Below are 23,639 nucleotides of genomic sequence, written 5' to 3'. Positions count from 1 at the left end.
GTTTAAGTCTTTGATGAAATTATCAAATATTAATTGGTCACAATTTGTTTACCTTGAAAAATGGTGTCTTGGTTAGTGTGCACTCATTTTGCAGTGACAAAAAAATCATGATCCTGGTTCACGTCTTCAGCTCTTATCTGCATCTTTCCATGTGCTCCTTTCTCCTTAGCCTATCCAGCCCTTAGCCTATCCACCTTCCTTTTAAAGCTGCTTTCATCACACTCGTGTATCTTTCATCTGCTCTGCTATCGAGTTGTTGGCTTCAACTTATGAATGCATGGTTGTTTTTTTAAGTTTTATGCATGGGAAGAGATTCCCCATAAGCAGCAGAGTAGCCTTTTTATTTACCTTATCTATACATACTTTTGAAATTCCCAAAGGTTCTCTGGTTGTGTGTCCACCTCTTATTCTCACCTTTGGGTTTTTGTTTCAGCTATTACTGTATCATTTGCACTCAAATCAATTTGTCTGTTTCTTGGCTTGTTGAGGTAGTTTATGCAGTACCTAGTGCAGGGCTGTGCTTCATCTAAGTGGATCTCACTCTTGATTTGCAGCTAAAAAAATATTGAAGCAAGTTTGTGTGTGTTTATAAATTTGGAGGTTGTGGGAATTCATTTTTGCAAATGAGATATACCTAATTGTGTTTGAGCTGTGAAACAGTACTTCGGAGGGCACTGTCAGAAGTGTGGAGGGTACCCATTAAAGTGTTGTATTCCATGTATGAATCTTCCCTTGGCCTTTTTTTCCTCTTGCATTGAAGCATGTATTCAGTCAGTATCTTACTCTTGCACTGAAGAAAAAGTGTGTTTATGTAGCCCCTCCTTTGAGACACAGGTTTGAATTGTTTAGCAAATACATTAGCTGATGTTCCTACTAGTTTTGTAATGACTCTCCCCATTGTGAGGTTAAGATATGCTCTGTGTGCAGTTTTATTTTCAAATGTATTTAATTCTGTGAACACTAGGTGAGCTTTTAATGCCTTGCATAATATTTTATATTCAATTTTGACCTTCCAATTTTCTTTGAGAACCTGAATAATTTATTTCTAAGTGCTGAAGAGTTTTATAGTTGTACTACACAACAGTTTCCTTGTGGAAGGTCTGCTAGCTTCCAATGACCCTTAGCTGCCATCTGGTACAAATTCAAAGTGCTTCTGTCATCTGCTGCTAATTGCTGTCACCTGCATATTGCAGTCACTGAGCAACTTGGAGTGCAGTAAAGCAGGAGGCGTACTGCTTTGTATAACTGCAATCTATCCATAATACCCATGATTTCTTTATTAATATTAATTTAATAATAAAAGAAGTACATGCTTCATGAAATGGTATGAATGAATATAAATGGCATTTCATGTTTATTTTAGTAACTTTCAGGGTTTAATCTGACATTCAAAAATGTGTGTAGATTTGTATTATAAATATATTTATTATCTCAGTATTCTTCAGCCTGTTTATTCTGCTGAGATTGTTCAAACTGAATCTTACAGAAGAGTTCTTTAATCTTTTTTGTAAGCTGATAAGCTTTAGTCAGGGCACTAGCCTACAGCACCATATTATATTAATGTATTTTACTTGTAATTTAGAGAACAAGAAGAATATCCTGATCTGAAGGCTAAACTGTCCCCTGTGGCACTTGCACAGCTGATAATCGTGAACTAGAAAGATGTGTATATCAAATAGTTTACAAAATGAAGCCAGCTGTGTTTCCCTACATACTGTGGCTTCCTGACATGCATCATTAAACCTTATTAGCTACTTCCTTTTACAAAGATTCTTGTAGTCTTGAACATTGCATATTAACATTTTCTGCCCCTCCAACTGGAAATTATTTGCTTTATTGTAGAGTGTCAACTTGCTCTAGTTTCTGATATGCGTTCTAATTGGTACTTTAGAGTATAATCATAGTGAAATACCACTCCGTGCATTTCTTTATTTGGAAAATTAATACAGACCTTTTCACTTCATCTGTCAATCTGTGCAACTTTTCACACAATTCCCAACTGTTGGGATTGCTTGCAAACCATTAAGTATGAAATGGTTCATAAAATGTCTTTAAGAATATAAACACAAAAAGGAGTTGACTTTTATGGTAAGATTTTTTTGTTGTTGTTGTTGCTTTCTTAATAGAAATAAAGCTATTTCAGCTGATAAATTTAATGATGTAGAAAACCTGAAAAATGCAGCGATATTATAAAGTTAATTTTTGTTATTCAGATGAGGCTTTGTTTAATAAAACCACCATCCTGCACACATGCACACACACACCACTTGATTGCAGAATTCTGCTAATGAAATGCAGGTCTTAAAACTTAAGAAAGCAGAATTTTGGAAATATTAATCTCTCTGTCAGTAAAAACAGATTTGGAATTAAGTACTAAATTTGAAATATGTGTTATGTGTATGCATTTGTACACATTTACAGCTCTTTTGTATGTCTGACCAGAAAGACAAATACTTCTGATCTCTATGGAACAATATTATGGAAAATATTATTCTAGAACCTTATTTGTTTGTATGATCCCAAGAATAATTTCATAACAACGTGTTCTGTTAATTGTTTTGAAACATATTTTGTGTTTGTTTTAGGACAGAAGGCACTAGTAACACAGACATTATATAGATTATGAATAACATGTAACTGTATTAAAAAAAAATAAAATTAAGAACCATCCTATAAACCCTTTTGTTGATATTCCTTATCTAAAAAGTTTGATATTTGTTTCAGGACAGTTTTATTTGTAAACACATCAGTGCCTTAAAATTGAGCTAGAAATTCTAGAGTTCAGGTCATAATTTCTACCACATATTTGAGTCTGAAAATCGATGTTTTTACATAATACTAGTAAGTAGTCGCACATGTTGCACTAGTAAGAAGTTGCACATGAAATCTTACCTAGAAGTCTGCATTGAGAAGATTTGTTTTTTCTGTGTCTTAAATGGTTGTGGACATTTGCTCTGGATTTATTTTGGGTATTTCTGTTCAGTCTTGAAGAAGGCTCACTCCCCTTTCTTTGAAATTTTACCCTGTGTTCTGACATTTAATTAATCTTTTAGGAGACAACTGCTGATTTGCCACCGTATGAAGCAGCTTTCAAGCTCCTTTATAATTTTGAAGTAAAAATAAAAACAAGTTTGTCTTTCAATATGTATCTCAGGCTTTTTGAAACACTGTCAGCTTGCAGGCTAACAGGATTTTATACTCAGGAATAGCTAGGGGCAGAGACTAAAGTTTGATGCATTCAAAATGGCCTTTCTCGGTTCCTGCCTCATGTGTTTTCCCCTTTATTCTTGAACATTATTGTATGTAAATATACATTCATATTCCTTATGAATAGTATTCAGATGAAAATGCTTTGAAACAAACTTTGAGAGGCTTTGTGTTGTGTGGTTTTTCATTTTTTTAACCTGATTTCCTGTGTAAGAATACTTGGATGGTTGTGTTTGTGTCTGGGCCTGTGCTGAGACGGGTTTAATGATGGACATGGAGGATACATAGCAAAGGAGGAAGGAGCTTGTAGAAATGCTCCACCAATTAATGAATCACTGCATACTACCAACTGTAATTCCTCATTCAAGAATTTTTATTCATTCTCTTGCATTTATTGGCTAATCCATCTTCTGAAGGTTTCCTCAGCCACTCTAATAATCTGTGTGTTATATCTACTGAATTACTTAATTTACATTTCCATGAAGAAAGGTTGCAGCTCTGATTTCCATCTACTTTTATGGCATAAGCACCAAATTAATGTATCAGTGTTTCTCACTGAAGTTTTTTTCCAACTTTCATTAACTTTCAAAATAACAACATGTAATAAAATAAAATGTATGTAATTTACCTGGAAAGAAATTTTGAAAATGAACCTCTTAATTTAACCCCGAGTAAAATGGAAAGAAAACATGTTCTTTCAACTGTCATTAAGCTTACTTTGAGTTTGGGATAAATGAAATTCTGAAATTTTGAAATAAGCTTAGACTTTCTGAGTTCTTGGCTTCATTTATTTAATTATATTCTTAATGGAAAAATTGCCATGTGTTTTGATGACCTTAGCTCTGACCTTTCTTACCCCAGCCCTGTGTGAGATTAAACTCATTACAAAATGTAATAATCTCTTCTAATAGTTTAATCTAGATGGTCTATGAGGAGATGAGTTACTAACAACTTATTTTGAACATGGAATAAGGAAATGTTGGATTTCTTTAGGTGCATATTTTCCAGTATTCAGTTTCAAAGATGTCCTTGAAAAAGCTGTAAAGTTCTCATACCATTGCAAAATAATATTAAACATATTGTGCCATATATAAAATCCACAGATTCGGTTCCTACTATGAAAACACTACATTTGTGCGATTTTCTGTATGAAAATTTTATTTAGACCAGTAAGACACATGGTCTGAAGTATAGATATATTGCTATTCCTAAAATTTATGCAAATTAAAGAGCTAGCTGTTGCTGACAATTTGTTAGATCCCTTTTGCAGTTGTTTTTTTACTTGAAGGAAGTAGTACCTGTTACTGAGCTGCTTAATTTTTTTTACATATATCTCAAATTTTTGCATTTAATTATTTTTATATATGCAAATTCTACACAATAAACATTTTTGAACAAGTTCTCCCTGTGCTAATTTTGCAGTTATTTTGGTACAGCTGATTATCTTAATCTGTGAGAGAGTAAATCATGTTTTTTTAACCTACTCAGATTTGAAAAAATGCCATCTCCATTGAGTGGGTTTTAATAATAGTGTGTAATGTGTAAAGCTGCTTATTCTGTATTCTGACCCTTCAAAGACCTGATTACATGATGGCATCCGTAGAAAAGTCTTGAGTTGAAGCCGATGATGGCCAGGCTTAAAGCAGATAAAACAAGCACATGTAAAAGGTACGTATGAAATATAAATCTGAAGATAGTGTTCCAGTGTAAAATAAAGCATCTTTAAATCCTGCATTTCCCCCACCCCCGAGATTCCACGTTTTAGCAATATTTATCAGTATAAGGAGGATTGAAAGTGCTTAGGAACTCTAAATGTCTTCTGTGCTGTGTACCTACGTTTTTTTTAATTGAAGAAAGCCCCGATGAATTAAGAGTTTCACTGTGTGGATGCTTTTGGTTGATGAAGTTTCCAGTATGACTAGTTATCTTAGATGACAGAAGCAATTATTCTAAATTGATGGGTGGTTTTGAGAAAAGGTTTTCAGCCAGTAGCTTTTAATAGGAGGAGAGTATGTTTGTAATACACAGTCCATGTATGGACACCGGAATTTAAGGCGCTGTTAACCTTTTGGATTTCTTAATGTGCTCTGTACGGCGTTTGAACCATTCGCGTTCGTGACAGGTACGCGGCCAAGTCAGAGAACATACGGTCGCACAGCATCTGACTCCCGCTGCCTTAAGGTGCCAGAGTGTGAGTGTATAAAGGTGTATGAAGTGTAACGTTTTGCTGAGGAGGAAATAGAAGAGTCTGAGTGCACAATCTGAAGTGTCAAAGCCGAGTAATTAACTGGGAGCGTTTCTCGCTGCACGCGGCGGGTGCCGGGGGAGGCTCCGTGCGGCACCGACGGGCGCGGGCGCCCTCTGCTGACCAAAGCGCGCACGGCAGCGCTGCCCGCTCCAGCCGCCCGCCTTCGGGCAATGCCGAGCAAAAGCCAAATAGCCACGGCTTGGCTTCAGTGCTCTGCCCAAACACTCGTTCTAAGAATAAACATCAGACCCAAGAATATTTAGAGGCAGTGGTGTAGTTTACCAAACCGCAAAAGTGTTAATGAAAGCCAAATTTATAGTCGGCAGGATATTAAGAATGAGTCGTGTTCAGTTTCTCTCATTGGGATCATTTGAAAGAGAATGTTTTACTACAAGTAGAGCAAATCGTTCTCATTCAGGTAAACCGGGATACAACTGAAAAAAAAAAAGAAAAAAAGACACATTTAGGAAGGTTATGAAAGTCTGTGACTGGCATTTGACAAAACGAGTGCCTTACTTCAAACAACTGAGCCCTACTGAAGTGCAGTTGTGGAAATAGCTCACTTACAGTTTTTATTGCAGTAGACAGCTAGAGAGAGCTAAGCACCTCTAAAATCCTGGAGAGGACTCTCAAGCTTCAATTTGAGTATCCAGACTCAGATGATGTCGAGTCTGGAAAAGGCAACAATATAAAATGGATGAATAAATGAGGCAGAGAGAGAGAAAGAACAATGTGAGTCTAATTTTTTTCTTTTTCTTTTTAACATTATAGATATTTCTATTTACAAAAGGGAATTCTGCTTCCAAAGTGGTTAGTTTATTTCCAAACACATAAATATTCATTTATGAATAGTGTGTTAAAGTAAAACCAGGCAAGTTAGAAGGGTAATTGCAAAACATAATGAAAGTATTCTCTTTTAAGAGGAGTTAAACCTCTGGTTTTGAATATGCATCAAAACACTACAAAAATGTACTTGAGCTTCTCTTTCATTGGACAATAACCTGTATTTCTTCTTGAGTTTTAAAATTTCTGCTGTTTTCAATCCCTATGTATGGGAGATGGACTGATGTATGTTAAAATACAGAGAAGTAATTGCAATTTGTTTCTTTGTGGATACAATTAACATTAAATATCTAAAATTATTTGTTGAAATCAGTGTAGAAATAACATAATTCAGTTCCATAAAACTGCAGTATTAATGTGATACCAAATATTTCAGTTTGCTCAAAGGTTCAATTGCAGGAAAGATTAATATTTTTTTTGCCAAAGGTAAGACAGAAAATGTTACTGGAATCAAATGAACTATTTTCTTGTAATTACTTCTGCATAAGTCAAATGGAGTGGACTAAATAAGTAAAGTTTATTTCAGTTTTACGAATATAAGTAGACCAGTCCTCCCTCTTCATTATTGCTCAATTCTAAAATTAATAAAACCTGTAAAAGGTTTTTAGTGCTTCAGAAAATGTTTTCAAGGTTTCATTGTTGCTCTTGCAGCTAAATCAGTAGTGAGACCATGTTTGAAGATTGATATCAGAAAAAGCAGGGACAGGTGACATTTTTAATAAATAGTCACTTTATGTATTTTTGTGTTTTCTTTGCTTTTCCCACCTTTGGCTCCACTGATTAAGAGAATGAGAAAGATATTGATTACAGTGTACCATACTGTATGCAAGATTTGGTGGGTTTTACATGAATCAAGTCAGGTTTGTTGAGAAACATATTTGTGCAGACCATTGCTTGAGTACAGGGAACTAAGGCAAGATGCTTGCTAAACCTGAATTTACTTGTTTTGATTCAGTTATGTTGGCTTAATGTGGTTACCTGGATTGCTGAGCAGTCAAGGCTTTGGATCAAAGGAATTAGGAGACTTAAGAAAGAAAAAACATTTACAGATACCAAAGTTGCTCTTTGTGGTTTTAGTGTCAAAGATTAAGGTAGATAGATAAGGATGTGTCGCTTTATTTAGCCTTTAAACACAGATTAGTAATCTGTTATTTCTAGGGACCATAGGGAGGGTTTAACAGATTATTGCAGGAAGTCATGGTGGTTTGGATAAATGCAGCTGACTGTATAGTATAATCTATATACATTTTTTTTTATAAATGATGGAGTGCTACTAATCATTTTTGTTAGACAGACCTTGTTTTTGTCACCCTGCAGCTGAAAGATGTATTATTTGAATTTTAGTATTTTTAAATATTTATTGATACATATCTTTTACATCTAAGTGTAGGCTAGAATTAATGGAAGCATGTATAATATACTAGTATTCGTGGTGTAATAAGTTAATTTCAGAGCATGTATTAGGAATAGGAAAGAAAAAAATTATGTTTATGATGCCAATTAAAACCCAAGTCCCTCTCAAACATGCATACCATGAAATTTCATTGTAGTCAATGCAGTGTTTGGCAGTGCAGAACCAGGCTGATTACTGAAATATAATTACCTTTGTGGAGGAATTTGGTTGCAGGGGGAAGTCTGTCCTAAGACTGTGCCTTAATACTTCAGTAGTATTAAAGTAGGGCACTTAAAGGCTATCCATGAACAATTATTTCTAATGCACTTTAAACTGTAATTGAATAAAAAATGGCTGCACTAGACTATTTTGAGAAATCTTTGCCATTTTATAACATTTAATTATCAAATTTTGGTTTTCAGTATTCTAGCATTTTTAAAGTTCTCATTTTCAAAGTAATATCCTTTTTAAAGTGCTAAAAGAATTGTTCTATTGCTACAATAATAGCTGCAGAAGATAACCTTTCCTAAGAGTTAAGCATCTAGGGCAGAAACAGCAATATTGTTGTTCAGATTGTATTTCAGTAACTGGAAGAGTTCTTGTTGTTTTCAACTTTTTAATTAATATTTTTCTCATAAGATAATGAATTATACCTTGTGGCCCAAAATGTGAAGTGTAGACTGTGAATCATTCCCTCATTCAAAAATAAAGTATTTTAAAAACTTGTCAGCTTTTTTACCATGCAAGTAGACAATTGATGGTATAAGCCATTACTTTATTGAGATCCATTAGCTATTTAAAACTCTGTGCATAAATTAAAGAGGAGCTAAATGGATTTGCAGTTGTTGCCATTAGAAGCATTTTAAATTATACAGGCAATTATTGTGTTCATTTTCATTATCCTAGAGCAGCCCCTTTGCAAAACTATTGTGGTTTTCTTAGACATTATGTACAAATTTTCCCTTGGAGATTAAAATTTCCAGTGGTGTGTTTAATTTTGTTAAGTTGTTTCAAATGGAATAAATATTATGACAAGTAGAAGAAAATTTGGTTTACTAATATGGGAAATAGCAATAAATGGGGAAAATTACTCCAATTCCTAATTCATCTATCTCTAATATTTTCATAGTTATTCTAGTTACTATTTTCCAAAGAAAATTAATAGCTTTTGTAAGATGGCATATTTTACAAATGCTTTGATGAAATCACAGTATAGTTAAAATGAAGCTTATCCACTTTTCCAATATTCAGATGACTTTTGGAGAATATTAGTGGATTTCTTCATGAAATTTACCTGGATAGTTCAACAGTGTTTCATTAGTTGACTGCAGAAATTGTTTAAGTGGAAAGGCACAGAATTAAACTAATTAAGTATCTTTTATTATATTGGAGTAACTAGCTTTTGAGAAATGGCGAATGCATTTCTATTAAAACTTACTTTCTTTGTGTGCCTTCTTTTGCAATTGCCTTCACTTACTATAGAAAATAAAAATATAATTTACTATCCCAAATAGCTTGCATGATCTGTATTAAAATGAGTGGCATTATTAGTAGCAAATCAAGTGTTCCTGAGCAAAAGATAAATTGTGTGAAAAATTTTTCAGCATCAGCTTTTTTATTGTCATGATTCCTCTCCAAACACATTTTTGTTGGGTCCCAAACTTAAATTCACATCTGTCTTCATCTGTTAGAAAGGTATAAATGTTTTGAGTTAGCTACATATCAGTGTGCAGTGGACTAAATTTAATGTTTCTGTCCTAAAAGTGGCATTCTTTCCAAAGAAGCTCTTTATTCATTTCTATTCTGGGGTGGGGTTTTTTTATGGGGGGTGGAGAGGGGAGAGATAGGCTTTCACTATCATGATGCAGGGGGAAAAAAAAGTGTGAGGTAGTAGTTATGCATATTGCAAGACAGTGATTCTTTATTTTATTACAAAAAAAGACCAACTCTAGAAGGCCAGATTAAATCATTCCTTTCACTTTTTAATGGGATTTGGATGAATAGAGTAAAATATGCACTTTGCATTCATTGATAGCATCTTTAGGTTGAGGTAATTGAGTCTTTTTTCCCTGACTGAATGAATAATGACTTCATCTGATCCTCAGCGAGGCCTGAAACTTAGGCTGCCTTTGTCAACGCAAAAAGATCTGGGCTTTGAAACATGCTCTACTTCCCTGGCTTCATTTTTCTTCATTTTAATCCAAAAACCTATTTTTCTCAATAATTCAAGCATAAACTATGTAGTAGTTGAAGCAGCGGAAATTGCAAGATATTTGTCCTCGTTGTGCTGCTTTTTAAATGCAGCTGATAAATCAGCCGCTGTGGTCTTCAGCTGCCTGGTTCTCTAGGGAAGGGACAGCCCATGTGTAAGCAAGATTGCTGGAATTTTTAAGAAGTATATTTAAAGTGCTTCTTTTGCAGACTGTTTGTTATCTAAGGAAGTGTTATGTTTTATTGGTCTTACTGGCAAGACTTGGAGATAAAAGGGGCATCTGTGATGGGGCCTAGGAAACTCTTCCTGGCATAGTTTTCCCACATATTTTACTGACTACTAGAGCATCCCAAAAAATACCCTAGCTTACATCATACATTATTGAAATGGTGAGAGTCTTAGTTACATAGCTTAAATGTATCTTTTTCCTGAGAAACAGTGGATGACAGATAGCTTCTCCTAATGTTTTACTTAAAATATTTCTAAATCAAATACCTTTTTATTCATGTGAAGTTGAAGCTCTGTTTCACTATATTGGTTTGAAAATAGATGTTCCACTTTACTGTTGTTTATATTATTATACTGGATAAGTGAAAGCTTTACACAATTAAAAATCATTTCTGTGGCATTGGTTCAGATTTACAGAGTGATGAGAGCATAGTGACAAGTCACAGTGCACTTGTCACATGAGTGAGAAATCACAGGCTCCATCCCATGTGCCCATTGGCTCTTGAATCTAAGAGGGATTTGATATTCTAGCAGTCAATGAGCTCCCTACAAATATAATACTCAGTGCCAGTATTTTTGCTGCGTGCATGACAGAAGAAAATTGTCTCTGCTCATTTGTTCATCTGTAATTGTCTTTCCTCCTTGCCCTTCTGTGTTCCTGTCCTAGAAAAAAGAATGGAGAAGGCATGTCTCCAATTTGAAGGCATTCAAAAGGCTTGGCTGGGACATATCACATTGGTTCTGGGAAATGTTACTGCCACAAAGCCAGGGAACAGCTTTTGTGTGCAAGCATAGGAATAACAATCAATGCAATTATCAAATTTCAGTTAATTGTTAGAAGTCCATGGATTTTTAATAGGTAGGAATAACCAAAGCAAATAATTGCTAATTGTTTGCCCTGCAGAAGCATAAATTAAAAAAAAACAACTCCTGACTAACTGGATTTTTTTTTCTTCCTCCAGGTTGGCTTGCTGGACCTGGAGTTGAATCAGCTGACCAAAGCCCTGTTTTTGGCTTTAGTTGCACTATCAGTTGTTATGGTAACTTTGCAAGGATTTGTAGGCCCATGGTATCGCAACCTTTTCCGGTTCCTCCTGCTGTTTTCCTATATCATCCCAATCAGGTATGTATAAGAATGAAAGCAAAATACAGTTGTCTAATTTCACTGCATGTGGCTTTCTTGAAATTTATACTTGCTTCTCATTGCAAAGGAAATTGATCTTATCAGGAAGCTGAAGAAGAAGGTGCCAACAAATCTGCTGATTCTTGAAGGATCACTGTACAGAAAACAATACTGTTGTATTTTTTTTGTATAATGTTCATCTTGCTGGAGTAATCAGGATATCTAATCCTTTGCTAGCATAAATGTATTAATAAGGATACGATGTTGGTATATGAGAAAGCAGTTTCAGGAAGCATGCAGTTGAATGAACTGCTAGACTCATTATGGAATTTTATTTTTAATGCCCTAAATACAATAAATATTCCATTTCTCTGGTTAAAATACAGACGTTTTACCCAATGATTAATTTAAATTGGATGGCTGAATAATGTAAGTGCTCTTTTACAATGAGAGGAGTTTTAACATGTGTAACCAAGTAGAGACTTGCCCTGAATTAATTAATTCATTAAGCATGAGTACTGTATATTCAAATTGCAGATAAACTGGAACACGAAATAATATCCATGTGTGTAATCAAGTCTTCTGTGGACACAGAAGTGAGAACACTGACTCTGAAATGTATTCTTTTCTTTGCATGGGTATTGCCTTTGCAAAATAGAAATACTGTTTCCTGTTAAAATACCCAGTGTTTAGATTAAGGTAATTGTTAATTTTAGGTCCTCTTTAGAACTGTTCAATTTGAGATACATCATTCAGTAAGCCCAGTGATCAGCCAGAGTTAGCAGCATCTAAACTGTAGCTAGATTTAAGACCTGTCCCCTCAGGCATGCACACGATATTCAAGTTCATGTAGTAAAGAAAAGAAAAATAACAGGAGGATTTCATTAGGCCTTATAATCTAAGCTTACATTACATGCGTTACTGTGATCACATTTTTTAAGTACATGTCTGTGTGAAGGAAATTGTATCATATTTGATCAATGGAATATTCAGGAAGCCTCTGTCCTAACATTTTATAACTTAAAGGACTAAATTTTTATAGTACTTTTGCGTTGCAAGAGAAACTGATTCTGTGGGAAAGTTGAAGGAGAAGGTTCTGGCAAATCTGCTGAAAACAGAATTTTGAGATATCTTTCTAAACATTGCCATTATAACTCCTTTACTGCTTGTATGATGCTGTTCAGCCATGTTGCCATCACACACACCATTACTGAGTATTAAGCAATTTATCCATGTGAAGGGGCAAAAAGGCCTCCATTCAAATAGTTAAGTCTATGTTTTACTGAGAGATAACACTTGAAAAATTCCAGGGGAGGGGAAAATAGAGCTAAGGATATAAAGGATAACTTTTAACCATTTTAATAACTTTGTTACTGGATAAAAGAGGAATGCCATATAGGTGTTGTAAGTAAATTTTACTCTTTATTGAAAATTCAACATTTGCCATTGGAAAAACATTCACTGAGCAGCTCATTTTCAATGTAAGAGTTGTTTAGTGGACTTGTGGAATAGCTTTCCTCCAAAAATAATTCCTAGCATGCATCTAACCCAATTTACAATTGTTTGTGGAATATAAAAACTAAAAGTATTAGAGAATATGATTGGTTTAGTTCATCAGACAGAAATTTATCAGATAATGCTTTCCTCCCAGAGTTTTATCTGTTTATCTATCAAATTTTCTTCAGCATGGGTCTTCATAAATACAGGGTTGCTTCCCACACTGTCAGCAACATGAACAACTCAATCATGCTGGTGCTAAAATATGAGTACCCTTCCTCTCTTCTGTATGTTAAGCATGAAAATGACTTAATTTTCAGGCTGGATTTTGGATGTAAACTCTCAAAGATAAAAATTACAAAGCAAATGACATTGAAGCATCAGGTGTTGTATCCTCCCATTATTTTTAAATAGCTATATGGGGGAAATAATGAACTTAGAGACTTAAATGAAACACCAGAGCTTAGGATTCACTGGTAGAGGCAAAGCATATCTGGACTCAGGCACACATGAAATGTGTTGCTTGATAGTTTTAGAGAATTCAGGAAGTTTCTAATTGTGGAGCTTTTTTTGCAGTTCTGTTTGGCTTTTGGCTTGCAGAGCAAGGGAACTTCCAGGTATGCAATAAAAATAGCTTTTCATGGCTCGACGTGTTTGGTGAAGATCATCAGGAAGATGATGATAGTGATGCTTATCATATTTTTCATATTCTGTGTTGCCTAGGTGTGTAGTTTTGAGCTTCATATTAAGTGTTAGTGAGCTTTCTTCACAGAGTAGATAGACAAAACAATTTATTTTCTAGCTTGATACCATGGACAATCGTTACAGGTTTCAGGCCCAAATGCATAAACAACTGTGGACTGAAGAGATAAAAGGAGAATGGGACTTCATAACCTGAAGCTGTAATTGGACAGTTAACCCTGATATGCAGATGGACCAAAACTTATAAAAATGTGAGACCTCATGACCAGTTGTGATCATTTTGTGATCATTTTGGGTCCATCTTCAATGTAGCCCTGGCCAGGCTCTTGTACTGCCCAAGGTACAGATAGGCCCTTTAAGGCCTTTCAATAAATACCTACTTTATTCTTAATTCTGTCTAGCCTCTGTTCTAGGTCAGCCTTCTCAAGGCATCAATAGAGTTAGTAGAGTTTAACTGATCTCTGTGCAGACTCTTCTATAATTAATAGGTGCTTCGAAAGAAGCTGGTTCCTTGTGATTCATCTGCATCCAAAATACTCATCTAGATCAATGCTGCTTCACTTTGTGCGGGGTATTACTGTGGGGTATGTAAGACTTAAGAAGTATAAACATAAAACAACTGTAAAAAAACCCCAACAACACAGCAGAATAAAATAATAAAAACCTCCCCAACAAGCAACACTTACCCATCTCTTACCTCCAAAAAATCAGCCCCCAACATTGCATGCATTCTGTGGTGCACAAGGAATCAAGAAAAATGGAGAAAAAGTAGTAATAAACAACTATTGAAAGCTTAGTCCATCTCTAAACTGTAAGTTAGAATCATTATGCACAAAATGTTTTGAACAGACCCACACCCCCAGAAATGTTTCTGTCATTGATGTTTTCTTTTTCCTTATGGAGAAACCATAACTCAGGGAGCCTCCATAGGCAATCTGCTGCCCTAAAAATTCAAACTATTTTAATTCTTAAGATTTATCAGGGAAAGAGGATATAAAGCATGTCCTTGACAGACTGTCCAAAACAAAATAAATCTCTCTAGGATTATCTTTACCTGTATATTATCTGAGTTTTTCCATGTTTCTCTGCATTTTTAGGCTTTTTTCTAGTTGGGTCTAGCCAACTAGATTATCACCTAGTGCAGTTGTCACATAACAAGCTAGCAGGAAGCATGTGTCCTCGGTATGTCCATGCTGCTGCTCTTTGTGATACCAGTGTGAAAGTTCTGTGATGTCACCTTTACTTCTCTTAATAAGGTGCTTTTGTTGAGCGACTTATATTTGTTGTATTGTCTGTTTTCTGAATGACAAGGGTCAGAGGGCAATAGCAGTCATGCTGATGAAAAGCCGGTACCCTGGGTGGGGGAATATTTTTAAATTTTAAGTGCAAGAGAGTAGAAAAGGTTTTAATCAATATGGGATGCAAGATATCAACTACTACAGAGATGCAAATTCCAGTGTGTGTGATATGGGTGGAGGAAAGGTGTTAAGGCTGTTAGAAAGCCTTGTCACAAAATAGTTCTCTTCTTTTCCCCTGTCTTAAGTACTAACATGTCTTTATGATCCCACTTGAGCTATCACAGCAAATGGTTCAGAAAGCCCAGGCCAAAGAAAAGACTTAGTGATGGCACTGCCCCACAAACTGGATCCCCTCCACCGCCAATGGGCTTTGTTCATTCATTGGCTGGTCTTCTTCACCACCTTGAAAGAAAAGTGAGTGGCACTTTGTGTTGAGATCTTCTGTATGTCTGGGTTTTGTTTAAATAAGTAAATAAATAAATAATGTAGCCAGGAAAGTTTTTCAAGATAATTTAGGTTTAGCCAAACAATGTTTGGTGAAATTGCTGCCTCGTGTACAGATGTGTGAGTCTTGTAGCTGAGTCTTGTACTTCTGATTAGCTGTTAATAACTGTAGAGAATTTGCCATAAAATTATAAGGTATTGACTGGGGATCTTTTAAAAATGTGTATCACCCAGGCTCTATCTTTAGTAGCAGTTTAAAGCTGGATTGACAGGGGCTTAATCAGCATCGTTTTAGAAGGATGTTTTAGTTCTAAGTGTGAACAGAAGCCAAAATGTCTCTTCCTTTCCTTTGGACACCACAAGGCTCCTAGTAACTGAGCTGTGCCAAAAGAAACTGTCCTGAGTGACTGCAAGGAACTGCCTTGCATTTAAGTAGTAAAGTTTTGGGGCACTACATGGTTCCTGGCTGGGTTTTTTTTCTGGGTCTTTAAGGGAAGCACTTAAATCAAATCCTTCAAATTATGTCAGTGTGTTCTCAGGGGCAGTGAGGAAAACATTGCTAGGCGGTCTTATGTCTGAAATTCATTAATAGCCCCTCAAATCCCAGATCATATGGATATGAATTTCTGTGTTTTCTTGAGATCCAGGGAGGTCACACCCATGCAGACTGTCTAACAGCAGCAAGCAGCTATGCTGCTTTCAATTGTGCTGTAGTTTCTGCTGTGTTGGAGCTCTAATCTGTATAATCTATAGATGTGAGAATATATGAAGTCTCACACAGAGAGACAGAATATATATTAGGTATATGATGCAAAGGTTTCATTGTGGAAGAGTTAAAGAGCTGCTTTTATGAAGTGGCTTAAGCAAGTGGTTTAATACACAGTATTTGGTGCTTTAGTAACATACAATGACATAGAATGCAATCTCTATAGAAGCTGAAAGACATTATGCAATTCTTCATGACATTTTACTAATTAATTTTGCAGCAGAAGTTATAGTGTGTCACTCTTGTGCTAAGACTTGTTATGCTGTCCAGTGTAGTGCTGTACTGCCTCAACTAGCTTTGTGCTACTCTTAAAATGTCTGATATTCATGCTACATAGAAAAAGCACAGAAGCATAAAATTATTTAGATTAGAGAGACTTTTATGATCATTGAGTCCAGCTAGTAACCCAGCACTGCCAAGTCCACCACTAAAACATTTCCCTAAGTGTTTATCTGTGGGTCTTTTAAAAATCCCTCCAGCTATCTAGACTCTACTACTTGCCCAGGCAGCTAGTTCCAATGCTTTACAACAATTCTGCTGAGGAAATCTTTCCTGATAACCAATCTAGAGTTCCCCTGCTGTGACTTGAAGCTATTTCCTCTTGAGACTGATCCCCACCTGGCTACAGCCTCCTTTCAGGCTGTCATAGACAGTGATAAGGTCCCCCCTGAGCCTTCTTCTCTCCAGGCCAAACACCCCCAGCTCCCTCCACTACTCCTCATAGGACTTGTGCTCCCAGCCCTTCCCCAGCTTTGTTCCCACTCTCTGGACACACAACAGCACCTCAGTGTTGTTCTTGTAGTGAGGGGCTCTAAACTGGACACAGGATTCAAGGTGTGGCCTCACCAGTGCTGAGTACAGTGGGACAATCCCTGCCCTGGTCCCACTGGCCACACCACTGCTGATACAGGCCAGGGCCATTGGCCTTCTTGGCCACCTGGGCACTACTGGCTCATGTTCAACAGCTGCCAATCAGCTCCCCCAGGTCCTTTTCTGCTGGGCAGCTTTCCAGACACTCTTTCCCAGCCTGTGGGGCTGCCTGAGATTGTTATGACCCAAGGGCAGGACCTGGCACTTGGCCTGACTGACCCTCATACAATTGGCCTCTGCCCATTGTCTGTCTCTGCCAGCCTGTCCAGACCCCTCTGTAGGTCCTTCCTTCCCTCCAGTGGATAAACACTCCCACCCAACTTGGTGTCCTCCACAGACTTACTCAGGGGGCGCTTGATCCCCATGTCCAGATCATTATCACAGGTATTATAAAACAACGCTGGCCACAATACTGAACACAATCAGTCTAAAAAAGAAGTAATTTTTTTTAACTGATCTGTTGTAGTATATCTTCATCCTTTCAAATCTTGTGATATTGACTGTTTGCTCCTGGGTTTCTCCCTAGGTGTTTTTAAACCTTTGGTATTACAGCAATACCAAATTTGTGTAGAATATACAAAAAAAACCCAAAAAACCCCCATGTTTTAAATACTATTTGTATTGGACCTCTAATGTCAATATTGTCACCTTTGTATAAGAGACCTAATGAAAAATGGCATCTTAGTTGATAAATGTGATAATAACAAAGAAACATTTTTAATAGGAAGCAATCATTGTCACTCTGAGCTGCACATGCTACATCTCCTATGCAAAGGTGCTTGTTTGACAAGTGTTTCATTTTTATTTTTTTTTGCATTCTTCTGTGTTTTAAGCCTGTAAGAAATTCACAGATTAATTCTTTTATTAATTATTCTCTAGATTTCCTCCTGCATTTTTAAGTTCTGTGTGTGTTACAACATGTAATTATCTGTATCAGGGTTGCATTTGGCCCTTGAAAAACTGCATGTGCCACAGTCGTTATAGCAATATACATTTTTTTTTGCCACAAATATTTAACCATAAATGGGTTGGGTTGAGTTCTCTTTTAAATTTACATTCACTCCCAGGGTTTCATGCAAAATGCTATGTGTACCTTCCGTAATTTTCTTTTATATGCTCACATAATAGACAAAATTTAGGAAAATTAGTGCAAGAGAATAGTGAAACCAGTTATGAAGCAAACAGGAACACAGTTTGGAGGTTCTTCTTAGGAATGCCAAAGAGATAGCAAAAAACCTAAATAAAAAAATATATATCATGGACAAAACACAAAGGAATATTATATTCCAATTTCCTCATCAAATAAAATATGAGAGATGGGGAAATTATAAGATGACCTATAGGTTGATTTTTATTTGCTGAGATCTTTATATAATATTGTGCTTAAATGAAGTAACTTTTGTTTTGTTCTATTTTTATTTGTTTAGTGTCAGTTAATACCAGTTACTAGGCTCCAAGAAACCAGTTTCTGTGAAGATTTATCTTTCAAGGCATGTTGAATTTAAAATATTTTTGGTTGTTTCTTGACCAATAATTTAAAAATTATTTCATTTTTTTCTAGATTTTGGATAATGCATATATCAGTGTATAATTTGTGACTGTTTCAAGAACCTAGGGATATATTAAGGTTAAGGGATGTAGCCATAGGGGATTTGGTACAGTTTTGGATAATAACGGGATCCAAATGTCACCTTCAGTGTCATTTTCACAGAGAAGGAAATCCTGAAAATGAAAAGACTACATCTCAATTACTTCATTTATTTTAAAAAGTGGATACCACTTTAGGTACTCATACTGTATCTGGAGTTTTGGCAGGGATTTGGTATTTTGGTTATAAAACTCTTATAATATATACAGAACTGCTCAGGAAGCTAGGGAAAAACCTACCATCTAATTCTTAGTCAAAATCATACTTGAATTTTATTTGGCACAATACCACTTCGTTCACAAAGTTGTCCTTGCTAACTTTATTAGGTCATGATTGTTTTTCACTGAGTCATGAATGGTAGAGTGTTTCTGGAATTTCTAAATCTATTTGTCAAACTATCTCAGTGAAGACCCTTGCTTATTGGCAAATTTGTCCTTTTCACAAAAGAACCCAAATCAGACACATTTAGAAGGGGATCCTACATCTTTGCAATTCGTGAAAAAAATGAAATTTAGAAGTCCTGTAAATAGGAATGTTTCATCTAAAGCACTGGTGTTGTTTTTGGGGGAATAACAGCAGAACTATTTGTTTTTAACATGTAGTTAAAAGCACTGTGGATTCTGAAATGTTGTGTTATTTATTTATTCTGAAGCTGAATTGCAGAGAATGCCACCCTGGCTTTTAATGTAATAAATCCTCAAGTTGGGTAAAAATTGCCTTAGGATTGCCTGCTCTAGGGTAACTAGGGCTGAGGTGGAGAGACAAGAAATGTATTACTGTGTTTGCTAAATATGCTCATTCTCCATAATAGCCTTCAAATTCCTGTATTAGCATACTCTGCCTAAATATTGCATGTTAGTTGGTTTGCTAAAAATTAGTGTTACTAATGCAACAGTTGCTAATGCTATTGTTGGATGCTATTTGGTGTGTTTTCATGAATAACTGATGTGTTTGGAGTTTGTTTAATTGGATTAAATTGAGAAGGATTTGAAAATTAGTGAATTTAAAATTTTTTGGTTATAAATGAGGTTTCCTAAAGTCTGCAAAGAAATTATGAGAATTGATAGCTAATATTATCAGGCACTGAAAGTAGCTTTATTTTGTGTAAGATTAGTGTCTCCTTGTTTTAGTATGTAAAAATTCTTGGATTTTTCAGTGAAGTATTTTTATCCATTCCTGTGAAGCTCTGTTGGAGAGGTTTCTAGTTGCAAAAGCATGCTCACTATTAATAGGCCATAATCATTTTTAGTATTGTATCAGTTTCCATAATGTGCTAAGCAGTAGCTACAGTGATATCAAAGATAAAAATTTCCTTTTAGAAAAAAAGTGAAGGAAGTCAGAGAAGGATACAGTGTACAAATTTTAGAATCAATACAAAAAAATTAATCTATAGCACTCTTTTTTATTCCTATTTAATTCTTTATTAATCTTAACAATTCAAGCATGTACCAAATACCTTTCTGTGTGCCAGAAAGCTGCCTTGGACTGTCCTAGTCATTGAGGAGACGTTATTTCTCTATAGACCAGCAGTGCCAGCATTCTGTGAGATCCATCAGCATAAAGGGAGTGCATTCTGTTCTACTTAGCAGTACATGCTGGAAAGCTAAAGTAATTCCTAAAATGCCTTAATACTTTGAAATACGGATTTCTCCTCACTGCTCAGTGAGAGAAGTTGGAGTCTTATTTCTCTTTTTTTTCTTACTTTAAATTATATTCAAGTATATTATAGTCAAATGCATAGAGTGTTTAGAATGTCAAAACCAGGTGATACACATGCTTTAAAAAGATGCAGGTGAAGATGCACACTGCACTTCAGCTTTGAGACACTTTTCTGATTTTATCTTACTGAAGCATAGCTTTTCCTATCTGAACAACTTTGTAAATCGGTAGAGCAGCCATGTGAATGTCTGTGTGTGTGTGCCATGTACCTGAGACTGAAGTGCTTAAATTAGAGTGTCCATCTCAGAATTCCTGTCTTGGTAGTCCAGCCACAAAAAAATGTAGCCTAAATGCCTCTTCTAAGTGAGGTCATTGTAATGTCTATTTCTTCTTGCCTCCTTTGGGCTCAATTCCTTGTGGATATAACTTTTCTCTAGTCTCTCAGCCTCCTTTGGGCTGAATTCTCTGTGGATACAACTTTTCCCTAGTCTCTCAGCCTCCTTTGGGCTGAATTCTCCTGGGATCTTCCCTCATAGGGAGTCCCACTTATCTCAGTCTTTATTATTCGAAGAAAACTCCCGAGCTTGTTAGAATCTTATTTCTTGTGTTTATTGAAGGATCCTTACAAAACTTAACAGGTCTCTCCAGGCTGGTTACAAGGTTAATCTTTGCAATTTGGCACATTTCTTTCTTCTGATGGTACAAACAAGGCCTTGTGGCTCACTTTGTGTCTGATGCACAAAATGGTCTCGAACTACGCAGTTCTTTTATCTTTATACCTATTTTTACCCAGTTAACAATAGACATGTCTATTATTTTTCTTAATGACCCAATGACCCATCACCTCTGTGCTGCACTGCAGCATTTTCTGTCCAATCACCTACTACTACCCAAAAACCTCTAGGAGATGAACATGAAGAAGAAAGAAGGAACAAGGGACAACACCCTAAATCCTCTATCTTGTCTCTTGTTCTCTAAACTACTTAAACTCTAAACTTCAACCTATTCACCCAGTGATTTAAAAAACTTTCTAATCTACCCACTTACAATTTTTCTATCTAACTTTAGCATTTGTTCTCATGTATCACCATGAAAACATGCTCATGAATTTCATATTATATGAAATTCAGTGTTTCTTTGAATTCTAGAACTAAATATTAAAAACAAGGGCACACACACTGTATCTCAGACTCCAACAGTCATGAGCAGCTTTTAGCATTCAGTTAATCCACTTGCTCCTGGCTAAAGCAAATGTCCATCTGTTTTTAAATAAAGTGTACTCTTGTTTCTCTTGTCAAGCTAGACGACATCCTTTGTACTTGACTGGCTAACTAGCAGGTTCACATCCCTCAGAGAAGTTAATCTTTTGCTGTTCCTTTGGTTTCAGTGTGAGATGTAATGCTTTGGTTTTTATATTCACTCTGAAAGTTAACAGATAAGTATAATAAGAATGCAGTTTGCACAGTACTGGCTCTGGATTGAGTAAGATAGGGTAGAACTGTAGTTAACCAGTGTGAGTCAAGTTACTTCCAGTATTTTTCCCACTATACTGTAGCATTATCAGTAAAAAGAATCTGTAGAGTCCTTCTTCTGTTGTCTGTCCTTTTGTTACATACATTTGCATGTCTGAAGACTGATAAAATTAGGGAAGATATTGCAGCACTAATTGGGGTATATCACCAGCGAGAAGAATGATTTTTCAGATGATGATGATTTTGGTGGGAAAATAAGATGTAGTTAAAGTATAAAATACCATCCTAAATGGTAAGTCTTGTATCTAAAATGTATGTTTCTTTTTATGCTGCAACATGTTTTGTCTTCTGCAGTACAAATTCAGGAGGTGGGGGGTGTAGAATAAACTCTTTTTCAATGTGTTTCAAAATTTCAGATGCTCTCATAATTCTAGTTAAATGCATCTCTTCTTTATGGGATAGTGCAGATAGTGACTCGCTGTTCCCTCCACTGTTACCTCAGGTAATTCACAATCTGTTGCTGATTCCAAAAGGACAGATGAAAACTGCTGGTAGCTGCTCTTTTTGTTATGCAGTTAAGTAAGGATGATGTCAGAACTATTACAAAAATGTCTGAATTGCATTAGCAGTATTTTGACCTTGAGAAGTACCTTTGAACAGTTCTAAGACTTACATTACTCTAAACCTGTTGCTTAAGTTGGGCCTGTTGTGTTGGCAGCTTAGCTGCAAATAGTTCACAGAATCACAGGATATACTGAATTGGAAGGGACTCGTAAGGATCATGAAGTCCAGCTTCTGGTCCTGCACAGGACCATCCTCAAGAGTCACACTATGTGCCTGAGAGCCTTGTCCAAACACGCCTTGAACTCTGTCAGGCTTGGTGCTGTGACAGCTTCCTTGGGGAGCCTGTGCCACTGCTCAAAAAGGAGTCTTTTTCTGGTATCCAAACCTCCTCCCCTTACACAAATCACATCCTGTCACTGGTCACCACAGAGATGAGATCAGTGCTTTCCCTTCCTCTTCCCCTCAAGAGCAAATTGTAGACTGCGATGAGCTCCCCCCAGTCTCCCCTTCTCCAGGCTGAGCAGACCAAGTGACCTCAGTAGTTCATGTTGCTACTAGCCCAACTATTCTTTCAGTATTTCTGTTAGAACAGAGTCGAGAGAAATCAACACATGCCTATTTCTTAGTCACTGCTCCTCTGACATGGCAGAAGGAACATAGTGAACAGCTAAAGAAAAGTAGCATTTTAATGGTTTAGAACAAGGTGGATAGAGTTTTGTGTTGGAGCATTTTATTATGGGGAAGAACAATGTGATTAAATGAGTGAAGACTTTTTTATTGCAAAATACAAGGTGCATCCTAATTCTTATATGATGTAGACATGGAAATATTAAAAAAATGAATGCACAGAGTGAACTGGAAAAATATACTTTGACTTGGACTTCTATGTATAATCATAAAACTTGCTGCAAATTGCATATTTTCTATTAGAGAGTGAAGAAGATTACTTCATGCCAACATGCTGTTATGAGAGTGCATTTTGCTGCTTCAGCACTTCTCTCTTTTTGCAATGGACTCTTTCTTGCTACATTTTGGGAAGGACAAAAATATGATTTTTTGTGAAAGAGAAATTGACAAATATAGTTGTACTATCCTAAAGAAATAATGTTATTGGTTGCTTTAAAAAAAAAAGTGATTTGAAAAGGTACAAAGATAGTTGTAATTTCACATCACAAGAGAAAATAGATGGTGCTTGGGGTTTTTTAGTAGATAAAAACTATGACTTAGTGATCTGCTCTTGCTATACATTGGCCATCTGTGTAAGAGTAGTAATGTAATTATGTCAAGAGTCTTCACAAAGTGTTGGAATCTGTCTCATGCAGAATGCATGATACTGCATTTTTTTGTATTGCCATATCTTCTAAAAGTCTGGGATGAAGCTTGTGATATGTACTCTACAAACACATAAAAAAACATTGTTCCAAAATTTTGGTGCACATAGGTTTAAGATCTTTCTTTTTTCAGA

General features: G+C 36.0%; 1 protein-coding gene across 2 annotated transcripts in view; it reads left to right on the top strand.

Annotated features, from left to right (window-relative positions):
* Positions 1-23,639, top strand: part of ATP9B (ATPase phospholipid transporting 9B (putative)) — a 154,154-nt gene that overhangs the window by 91,880 nt on the left and 38,635 nt on the right. For both annotated transcript variants that reach the window (XM_033512027.1, XM_015617835.1), the window contains exon 12: positions 11,094-11,254. In XM_033512027.1, coding sequence (XP_033367918.1) covers positions 11,094-11,254 — 161 coding nt within the window. The remainder of the gene's footprint in view (positions 1-11,093; positions 11,255-23,639) is intronic.

Source organism: Parus major, chromosome 2 (genome assembly GCF_001522545.3).
Source record: "Parus major isolate Abel chromosome 2, Parus_major1.1, whole genome shotgun sequence".
In the NCBI taxonomy this organism is placed as follows: domain Eukaryota; kingdom Metazoa; phylum Chordata; class Aves; order Passeriformes; family Paridae; genus Parus; species Parus major.
This window is presented reverse-complemented; position numbering and strand designations above follow the sequence as displayed.